We start from the raw sequence: 11284 nt of genomic DNA, 5'->3' as shown, positions 1-11284 counted from the left end.
TTTCAACCACATTTCATCATCATCACGTTGTCTCTTTCAAACATAGTCACACGGTCTAGCTCAATATTGTTTGTCGTTCAAGTCAATATTGTTTGTTGTTGTCAATTATGACTTTTTTGTCATAGTTCAATTTGAATTCGATTTTTGTTGTTTAATTAAGTATATTGTATTATTTACTTTTGGTATTCCATCTTATTTAATTTAGGTATTCTTAATTTTTTAAATTTTATTTTAGTTATTATATTTTATTATTTTAATTTTGTTTTGAATTAGTTTAAGTTATTTTATTATAATTCTTTAATTTGTACGAATTATTCTTAAATGAATGTTGAAATGTAGTGTACAACTATATTATGCTATTATATATATTATCAATATTGTTGTATTAAGTTTATAATGGATTTTTGAAATATTTATTTTATTATGTTGTAAATATATAATTATTTGTGACATATTTATGAAATTTAGTTTCATATTATTAGTTTATTTAATAAATGGTTCAACCATAGGTTTAACCGGTTGAACCAATTGAACCTTAAACAGGAAGTCTCATCGATTCGATCTCTGGTCTGGTTTTTAAAATATTGGGTAATTCCAAAATTTTCGATAAATATAGTTGTATGTATTGGAAATTTCACAATTTTCAATATAAAATTACATGTCTCTACGGAAAATTTTAAAAGTTTCGATAATTTTATACCGGAAATTCCAAATTCACGATACTTGTGCCTTTGTCGCCGTAAAAGAATGCATCTTTATAAAATTTTCGGTACATACTCAAAATTTCCAATAAAAAAATATATATTTTAAAAAAATGGTATTTCATGAAGGGTATAACAATAAAAATACTTTAAATGTGAGGGTGTTAGATACAACTAAAGGGTGACAAGTTAAATGTTGTATGTTGCCATGGTTTATTTATTTATTTTGTTATAAGGTTAAAAAAAGGAAACAAAACAAAAAGGATTAAAGGCTAATGGAGCAAACGAGACATGTACATGGTCATGTTTAAGCCTTAAGGGTGGAAAAGATGTGAAATAGAAAATTTAGATTAAATTAAAAGTTATTTTTCACTCCAAAATTAACACATTGTTGATATTGTTTATTGTTTGTTCAGTAAAGTGAAGAGTGTGGATAATTATAAATTTACCATTTTCACTTAATATATTTTAGATGTGTTGAATGATCACAACATAGGTATGATACTTGTTTTGGGGAGTCTTGATAAGATTAATATAATGGAAGGAACATGTATGACAAATTAATTAGTTGATGTGGATTTATATACTTGTGTGTATAATCGTCGATTAGTTTTGATGATGACATATGTCAAACAACTTTTAAAGATGATAACTTCTTAAATCAAACAGATTTTGTATGGTAATAACTTTTTTCAATAGTTCTTTGTGACAATTGTTAACGGGGAAGTTAATATAAATTGTTTAGACATTCTTGATGATGTCATCTAATCAAGAAGACGATATATTAGTCTTATTAGTTAGGTAAAATTACATCAGAGATCCTTTATGTTATTTTTTTAACTGGTTGGTCTTTTAAGTTTTTTTAACAACTTGGTCATTTGAGTTAACAAACGTGTGCAACATTATCCTTTTTTAACAGAGTGAATGTGCTAATTGGGGATGCAATTATTTTGAGTGTTACGAAAATGATGAAGTGGAACCAAAAATACAACAAACACGCTTTTCTAAATGTTTAAAATGTGAAAAGAAAGATGTAGAAATCACCCTAAAGGACCAAGTTGTTACAAAAAAACTTACAGAACCAACATGTTAAAAAAATAACTTAAAGGATATCTGGTATAATTTTACCTATTAGATAGATGGTTCAAAATTTTAGTTGAAGTATAAATCAATCATTGAATCAAACCGAGGATCTTGAAGACTAAAAGTGTGAAAGATCGCATGGTATTGCTTAGAGTGATCAAATTAAATTATAAAAGGTCGAGAATAAGACTTGAAGTACTAAGGCAATCACACAAGCACACACAAAAAGTCTTCTCAAACTTTTTTTGGTTTTTCAAAACTTCCTAAAACATATCAAGGTATGTGTGAAATTTATTAAGAAGTATTTCTAATCAATTAGAAAAGTTAACTCACTACCTAATCAATTAAGAATTTGGTTCAATCTATTAAAGCAAAGAGAAAAACCTTCTAGTTGATTAGAAAAATTATTAATCGTTTCATTCATATAGTCGTTTTACGATTTCCATTATTTGAGTATTTCATGATGGAATAAAACAGTTTTGTCATTCTGCAAACTAGAGGGTAGAAAAAATGATTCAAAATGATGGAATATGATGGAATTCATTCCATCATGCCCCGCTTTATTCCATCCTTTTTTAATCAATCAAAATGATGAAGCATAACCTTATTTCATTGCATTCGGTTTCATTCCATCGTATTACAACAATACAAACATACCTCAAATTACTAATTTGATACTAGTTGACAAAAATAAATAAAGTATGGTTAAATATGTTTGGGGTCCCCCCTAAATATCTCATAATTTAATTTGAGTCCCTCTAAAAAATTCCTTCGAATAATGGTCCTCCTAAACTTTTTCATCTGCAATTTTGGTTTTTACTGTCTACTTTCTCTAACGGAAGCTGATGTGACAAGCCACATGAAAATTTTTTAGTGACTAGGCGTATGCGTAGCTGTGGCAGCGTGGCAAAGATGTCGTCATGGCAATGTCACATTACTTAAGATCAACATCATACTTCACTACAAAAACACGTTAGATTGCGGAGGTTACGAACCTCCTTAATTAATCACCTAATGGAATTTTAAAATTCACATGTGAACACAATGGAATTTAGACTAGTAAACTTACTTATCTCGTTTCTTAACTTGCCAAAAATATTGTTAGTAGAAAGTGATAATTGTTCCCAGGCAAATATTGAATACAATGAATATGGTAAATGACCAAAAAATGAATTGGAATCTAAATGTAACCTTTAGAGATATAAAATGCATTTATTCAAACCTTCAAAATCACCATCAAAATAGTTTGAATATAAATCAAGTGTGTGAAGAACCTTTAAAGAATTGAAAATTTAAGAGCTAAATTTATCAGTGAATGGATTGTTACTCATATTTAGAGCAAAAAGATGTGTAAATTCAACATAGTAGAATAAGAAGAAGTCTTCAAAAAGTGAATTACTTGAAATATTCAACATTTCAATGGGAGACAAGTCATAAAGTGACTTAGGAACAAGTCATGACAACATGTTATAGCTCAAATAAAAAAACTTTTAATACTACAACTTTGATAAATCTTGAGGTAATTGACTCTCTAGATGATTGAATGAAAGGTTCAACACGTGTGATAATCTAGTTTTGATAAAGAAGATAAAATTATTATATTAAGACTCATTTCAGAAAGGATCAATTTCGTCACTCTATTAACAAATTCTCCATTATTGTCACTACATACAATTCCAATCCATTTGCAACAAACACTATCATTGGACCATAATTTTATAATGGGACCATTTGTAAGGTTTCCTGCAAACTCTTTCAAAGCTAATAAATCACTAGGATCAAAATATTGAGATCTATTATCAAGACTCAAAGATAAACAAAGTAAGGAGGACAAGACACAATATAAAAATAGTGTCAACCAGGAACATCTTAGTAACCCCATTGTTGAAACAAAAACAATAAAGTTTAGCTCAAAAAGAAAGAGGCTAAGCTCTCGTAGACAAACCAGAACAAAAAAGAAATGAAAGACAACAATCAATACATAGACAAGAAAATTTTAGAACTTTGACCCAAAAAAACATGAAAGAAAAAAACCAATTCAAGAGAAAACCTGTATGCCGAAAAATAAAATATTTTGTTAGTTTATATGGTAGAAACAAGTGAATGTTTGAAATTTAAGGTGAATAAAGAGAAGGGGAGGTAGACATAAACAATGTGAAGTGAACTTAACCTCAAAAAAACTCTCATGAAACAAATTTGGTTCAAGATTTCCAAACCAAACCCGCTTTTTAACTGTCTTGAAAAAATTGTACTTTTATTTGTTTGTGATGATTTTGAAAGGAAAACAGTGATAGTAAATGATATAAAATCTAGAGTAAGACAAAGATAAGAGAAATTTTAAATCAAATGAGGCATAAGATGGGTCAGAGAGATAAAGAGCACAAGTCTTATTAGAGAAAAAGACATGAAATGAAAGTTTTCTTATCTTTCATAAATATAACTTAGCATTAGAGTGTCCCTTTTGACTTTTTATCACTAGTGATTTATGCAGGTAAAATGCTTCAAGTGTCCTAATATTGGAAAAAAAACAATAGACTCTACTTAAAAAAAATTCCTAAGGTATCCCACTTTTTCAACACCCTAACCATTTATTGACAAAGGGTACGGCATTTTAAAGAAGATCCTTGACCATCCATTGGAAAATATCTTTTTCCTTTTTTTTTCTTTCCATTTTTAAGTCATTTTATGGGGGTTATTTAGCATGAGTTTTAAACTGCTATAATACATATAATTTTTAACATGTACATTACGTTGAGGAGGTGAATAACCCCCTTAAAATATTTTAAAAACCTCTACCATTTAAAGCTTTTTTTAACTATATCAATTTAAAATCCCCGTAAAACAACCTCGCGAAATGATTTTAAAATGAAAGAAAGAAAGGAAAAGGGCCTCGTCCAATGGATGGTCGAGTGTCTTCTTTAAAATGCCACATAGTATACCCTCAAGCAATAAATTTGTTGAAAAAGTAAGATATCTTGAGATTCTTTTTTAAGTGAGGTATATTAAGCATTTTTTTTATGACACATGGAGCATTTTGTCGGTTTATGCTTGTAATGTTGCTCATTCGAATGACTTAAGATGCAATGCACATTTCTTTCATTATAAAATAGAAAGATGATGCGGTCATTATGCTCTTCTGCTCCCCACAATCTAACATATATTTTATAATGAAGTGTGATGTTGACATTGTCACGCCAGCTTCCGTTAAACGAAGTAAATACCAAAGATCAAAATTGTAGGGGAAAAACTTTAAGAGAATAATTATTCAAAATAATATTTTAAAAATTGAATCGATCATCAAATCAATAAAGGCATTGAGTCACTGATTCATTGGTCGAACCACATTACTAAACTGAATTAAATTGAATAATTGATTCGAGAGATAGGTCTATTTCAGCTTTTAAAACACTTATTCAAATATTTTTTTTTATAAAAGTTAAAATTAAATTATGAGTTATATAGGGAAGAAAAAATATTTAAATCAATAAGTAATAATAGTACTATTCAACAAAAATATATAAAGTAATCCTCATTCCTCCATCATTGAAGAGTGGAACAAACAACAGTGCTCACTCTTCATCAAAGTGAGAAACATGCCTTCTCCGTCCACCTTCCTTACACTCCATCTCTACCTCATTTTCACCCTATTCTCTCTCCACGGTAATTCTTCCTAAATCACTCTTTCTTTCTCTATATTATTTTTTTCTTCATTTTTAATCTCATTTTTCAATTTCAATTTTCAGTTCAAGCAAACCACGTCATTTCCGAGGACGGTTACTCCGTCACCACCGTTCTCGACGGTCACAAGCTTCACATAAACCCCTTTTCCGTTCTCCAACGACCCCATTCCTCCGATCTCATCGTTCTTGACTCCTCAAACAGTACTTTCTACACCGTCCAGTTACCCATTTCCCAAGGTTCATTCTTTTGCTTTTTTGTGTATTGGGGTGTGCTAAAGTTTTGATTTTTTTTAGGGTTTTGGTTCATTTCTATTTTTAATTGTTTTTTTTTTCTGTTGCAGAGAGTGTTTTCAAGAGGTTTTCTGGAAATGGGTTGCCTGGGTATGATGATGGTGATGTGGGTTCAGCAAGGTTTGATAAACCTAGAAGCTTTGCTGTTGATATTAGGGGGAATGTGTATGTTGCTGATAGGGTTAACAAGGTCATAAGGAAAATCAGTACCAATGGTATGTTTGTAGATAAACTTTGGAATGGCTTGGTTCTATCTTGTTTCTGTTGCTTTGTTTTTGCATCTAAATTTTCAGTTTTTATCTTCATGAAATTGCTTTGTAATGGAAATCGCATGACCTAAATTCATAGAAAGATCTGTCTAGTGAACTAATGTTGATGTCATATCTATGAAGCACATATACCGGAAACACAACACTGCCACGCCACGTCACGTCGACACTCGTAATAATTTAGAAAAAATGAATAAATTAAACATAATCACAAGGGTCGGTGTCAGTTTCGGTCAGTTTCGATTCGAAAAGTGACACTGACACACCTTTTTCATAGATGTTGGTGTTATAGAGTGTTAAATCAGCCTATGGAGTTAATGTGCCATGTTATAGCCTCCAACGACAAAAGCTAATAGAGATTTTGAATGACATTTTACAATTTCAGAAATGTATTTCCCAATTCGCAGAAATGTTACTATTCAAACAACTATATATAAAACAGATACATTGTTTTTCAATGAATTTAAAATAGGAACTTTGGCATATAATAGTGTTCGGGGAGGGTGTAGACTATTTTGATTGATGCTTACAGTTTCGCAGACTAATTTACATAATCATTCAATTAGTCTGAAGCTCGATATTGAATGTTGTCTATTTTGATTTCTGACTAGGTGTCACCACAATTGCTGGAGGGTCTTCAGAAAAATCAAACATCAAGGATGGACCAGCACAAAATGCGTCATTTTCAAATGATTTTGAGCTAACTTCCATTCCGGCCATGTGCGCTCTATTAGTGTCGGATCATATGCACCAGTTGGTCCATCAGGTTAATTTGAAGGAGGAGGATTGTACTATTGGATCTAAATCTGGTGAGAATTTAGTATTTGCCGCATATTATAATATGAACTTTTCCTTTTCCTTTACACACTTTATGTTTTCTAGTTACTATTCTTCTTAGGTTAAAGCAATTGTAAATCAATTTTTTCTGCACAAATCAGGGCTTGGTGCAGTTATGACTTGGACTCTAGGGTTAGGACTATCATGTTTACTCGGCTTAATAGTTGGCATTGTGGTCCGCCCCTATATTTTCCCTCCTCATGTAAGTTCCTCTTGATTTCTTGCAAGTTTTTTACGCGGCAAAGTTTTTTTACTTACACCAAATCTAACCGAACTATGTAGACAGGAATGCACCAGCCGTTACCATTTCACCGTGACATGGAAGCATTGCCAAATCAGTTTGGGGAAGCTACTACCGACACTCTACTCCGGCATAAGAAGCGCAGTTGCTAGCTGCGATTGCTCATCTGTATTTGCGGTTGCAATGAGACTTTGGAGATTGAGTCTTTCTCTTCTTGTTCTAGTGTTTAATATCGACTTTGTTTTTCCGAGGCGGCCACATCTCGAGTCAGTGTCTTTGCTAGATTTAGATGCTTGCAATAGTGGTGAAATATCGAAGTCAAGTAAGTATTTTGACCAAATGAAGGATTTGATGAGTTTTGATGAAGATGTTATGGATTCAACCAAGAAAACCTTAAACCAAGGAAAGGATACCAGAGGCAGCATGAGAACTAAAGATAGTAGTAACATTCTTCATCAAGAATCATCTGTGGCTAATTTGGGTGTTGTGAAGAGGAGATGAGTTTTGTATGATGCTAAAGTGTTATGTAAATATTTTGCTAATATTGACACAGTAATTCACATGCACATTTTTCTTATTTTGATTTAGATAGCAACCATAGAATAGTTTCATTATGAGTAAAAGAAAATCAGTTTTTTTTGTTAAAATTTAAAAAGGACCAGCAATATAAAAATTCTGTTTTTTAAGTAATAAAATCTAATTTTTTAGATTCAGTTAACAACTAATGTATCAGATATATCATCTATTTAATTAATTTAAAAAATAAGTAATTTTTTGAAAAAAGCATTTAAAAATATAGTACTGAAGGACGAATTCAAAAGTTCATTAGACGTCATTTGTTACAATTTATTTTAATATTAAATAATGGTAAGAAATTTTGTGTGAATTTTAGCGAAAATGAAATAAAAAAATGTGATATGCCATTGACTAATATTGTTCGCTATCCAACAAAATTTAGAGGGTTTCAAAATGTTCGTCATAAATAATAATTTTCTTTTAAGTAGTTTGATTTTAGAATTTATTTTTTAAGGGTGAATAAAGGTGAAAATTCAAATTTATATAACATCTCTACACAGCTATAAAATAAGTTGTCTTGATGGAAAATGAATTATTAATAGGGGAAAACACACTCATTTTTCTTGCGATATTTGTTCGAACATACCGGAGTTTGATGCAGAAAATTCAATTTAATTAGATTTAAGTTTGAATTTGGATTTTTCCTAATTTAGAATATGAGTATGAGACAGGTAATAGGACACTAACATTCATCCAGAATATGTCACGTTGATAATTTAGAATATTTTATTATGATAATTTTGATTTTGAATATTAATTGTTTGATTAATATATTGCTGTTTGATTAATATATTGATATTTGATTTGAATTTTATTATTTGAAATATATCTCAAAATTTTCAAGATTATTTTTAATTTATTATTTTTAATGTTTATAGAGTTTGAGATATATTGTGTGTATAGGAATGAATTATTTCATTTTAAAAAATTAATTTTGACGTGGGGATGAGACAGGTAGAAATACCCGAACCCGTTTGAGGGTGGATTCTAGATTCAATAATTTATCCTCGATTGAGTTCGAGTTTAGAGCAAGAAACCGATATTTAATTGAAACTTAGGATTGGATTTGAAAAACGTAAAACTCATCGTCATCCCGACTCGTTGACATGCCTGGCCGAGGTTTACTTAAACAACCATCACACCCTTATAGTTTTAAATCATACATTAACTCAACATAATGCAAGTCCCAGATTGTTTTGACTAAACTTAGTTTAAGTGTTTATATGGTATACTTAACTTGCCTTAGTGTCAACTTATGGATTGGAGAAATATTGCAAAGTTATGGGCCTCTGGCCAGAGAATTTATTTTAAAAAATCGTATTAATTATTTTTAAATAAAAAGCTTAATTAAAATTATTAATTTTTTTAAAATTGATTAATAAATTATCTAATAATCATTACCACATAATTGAAATATTTTATTTATTCTAATCATCACTACCACGTGTTAAAAAATGGAGGGACCAACAAAATTCGAATAGAAACAAAATTGAGGGACAAATTTATTTTTTAAAATAGGAGATCAAAATTTTAAAACAAAACGACCAAAAATGTATTTAAATTTATTTATTTTTTAATTAATAAATTGTCGTTTTCTTTAATTTGTAAAATTTGTATCCAAGTAAGTTTAAGTGATGACTGAATTAGATAATTTAGTTGTGTCAAATTGTCAAAACTAACCAATTTAACATTTCTTTCTATTCGTTAAATTTTTTAAAGTATTTTTTTAAATGTTTTTGGACAACTGTTTGAATTTTTCATTGTTTGAAAAAATATCAAGTATTTTTTTTTGGATTATCTTTGATGAATTATTTGAATTTCTCCTTATTTGAGAAATTATTTTGAGTGGCAAACGATCATTTAGAGAATTATTTTAATTTTTCATTGTTTGAGAAATTATTACGATTGATCTTTATACAAGATACTACAAGTGATATTTATATCATATTCGAGTAGTCTTTGTACTACCATTATCTACCATGTAAGTAGTAATCGTACAATATATAATTGATTTGTTTTATCCTTGAGACGTCGTGATTGATTACTTGCTTTGCTCAATTTTGTGTAGTATCGCGAAATATCTTAAAGAGAGCGACCTAGTCTGAGATTCGATCTAGTAATTTCTTCAGTGACAGTTTTCAAAAATTATGAAACAATAATTTAAAAATGTTTTCAAATTGCCATGACTATCAAATAAATTATTGGTATTTTTGTCGTTGTCTCTGACAATCCGCTCAAGTTTGAGGGAAGTTACTTCTAACATTTCTAACTAAAAATGCGTTTTTTCTTAACTTTAAAAAGATTGCCAATGTTTGATTGATGAAATTCCTTTTTCTCCTTCTGGATCAACCGAACAAACTAACGACAAGGAATCATTGGACTCAGATGGAACAATCAATTCTGATGAAATTGATTTTGTTACTCAAATTAAAGAAAATGATTTATAGCTGAGGAAAGAAATTGCCTTATGGAAAGATAATGATTTATAGCCGAGGAAAGAAATCACCTTATGGAAAGATAATGATTATCTATACAAAATCAGATTCTGAATTGACTCACAAATGATATGTATGATTATTACAATAATTGTGATACTGCAAAATAGATTTGAAAAGCTTTATAAAAGAAGTATGATATCGAAGAGGCAGGAGCAATGACATATGTTGTTAGTCGTTACTTGAAGTATCGGATGGTAGATGAAAGGTTAGTGGAGACTTATTGTCACGAACATCACAAGATTGTTAATGAGATCATCATTGAAGATATGTCCTTAGATGAACAATTTCAAATTGCTTTTATGATTGACAAATTTCCCCATAATTTGAAAGAATTTAAAAACTTTGCTTCACCACAAAACAAATGAATATTTAATTGAGAGTTTGATTATTCACCTACAAATTGAAGAAGAATTTCAAAGACAAGATCAAAAACAAAAAACTTGGTTGTTCAAACAACAAAAAAAATTTGGTGCAGTTTTGAAGTCATTTGGCAAACCATTAAAGAATTTGAATCACAATATTGTGAACTGGATTAAGAATGAGAACCCTTAAAGGGTCCAAATTACTCTAATTAATAGGCAACAACCACCAAACCAAAGAAATGGCATTGATGTTTTCTCTTTCTTCAATTATGGAAAACCATGTCATATGACTAAGAAATGTAAGATCAGGCATAAACCTCGTACTACACCTGATACACATGTTAACCTGACCAATGGCTAATTTATTTCAATTATCATTAAAATCAACATGGTTGGTGGATAGACATTGACTCCTCTCATCATGTATGTATGATCGTGCAATATTTAAAGCATACACGAATATCGAAAATAAAAAGTGTTGTTGAGAGTTTCCCGCACCGACAACTTTTGCCAAAATTGGTGAATGGAGATGAAGTCCACCTTTGAAAATACTTTAATCTTGAAGGATGTCATCCATACTCATGAGATTAGAAAAAATATTATTTCTGGGTTTCTTCCGAATAAGGAAAGGTTTAGCCAGTCTATTGGGATAGATTTGTACACCATCACTGAGAATGATATTTTTTGTAAAATTTATATGTTTAAGATTCATGTGAATGACATTGAAACCAATTTAGTAAGAAAAT

General features: G+C 29.9%; 1 protein-coding gene across 1 annotated transcript; it reads left to right on the top strand.

Moving 5' to 3' along the window:
• The first annotated feature begins 5294 nt into the window (after positions 1–5294).
• LOC127075112 (uncharacterized) lies at positions 5295–7679 on the top strand. The gene is made up of 6 exons (XM_051016560.1): positions 5295–5444; positions 5528–5701; positions 5806–5970; positions 6636–6833; positions 6963–7063; positions 7148–7679. Exons 1-6 carry the CDS (start codon positions 5378–5380, stop codon positions 7601–7603), a joined length of 1161 nt encoding a protein of 386 aa, XP_050872517.1. The 5' UTR covers positions 5295–5377; the 3' UTR covers positions 7604–7679.
• Positions 7680–11284: the final 3605 nt, after the last annotated feature.

Source organism: Lathyrus oleraceus, chromosome 4 (genome assembly GCF_024323335.1).
Source record: "Lathyrus oleraceus cultivar Zhongwan6 chromosome 4, CAAS_Psat_ZW6_1.0, whole genome shotgun sequence".
In the NCBI taxonomy this organism is placed as follows: Eukaryota; Viridiplantae; Streptophyta; class Magnoliopsida; order Fabales; family Fabaceae; genus Lathyrus; species Lathyrus oleraceus.
The sequence above is the reverse complement of the archived record's forward strand: the minus strand, read 5'-3'. Positions and strand labels throughout refer to the sequence as shown.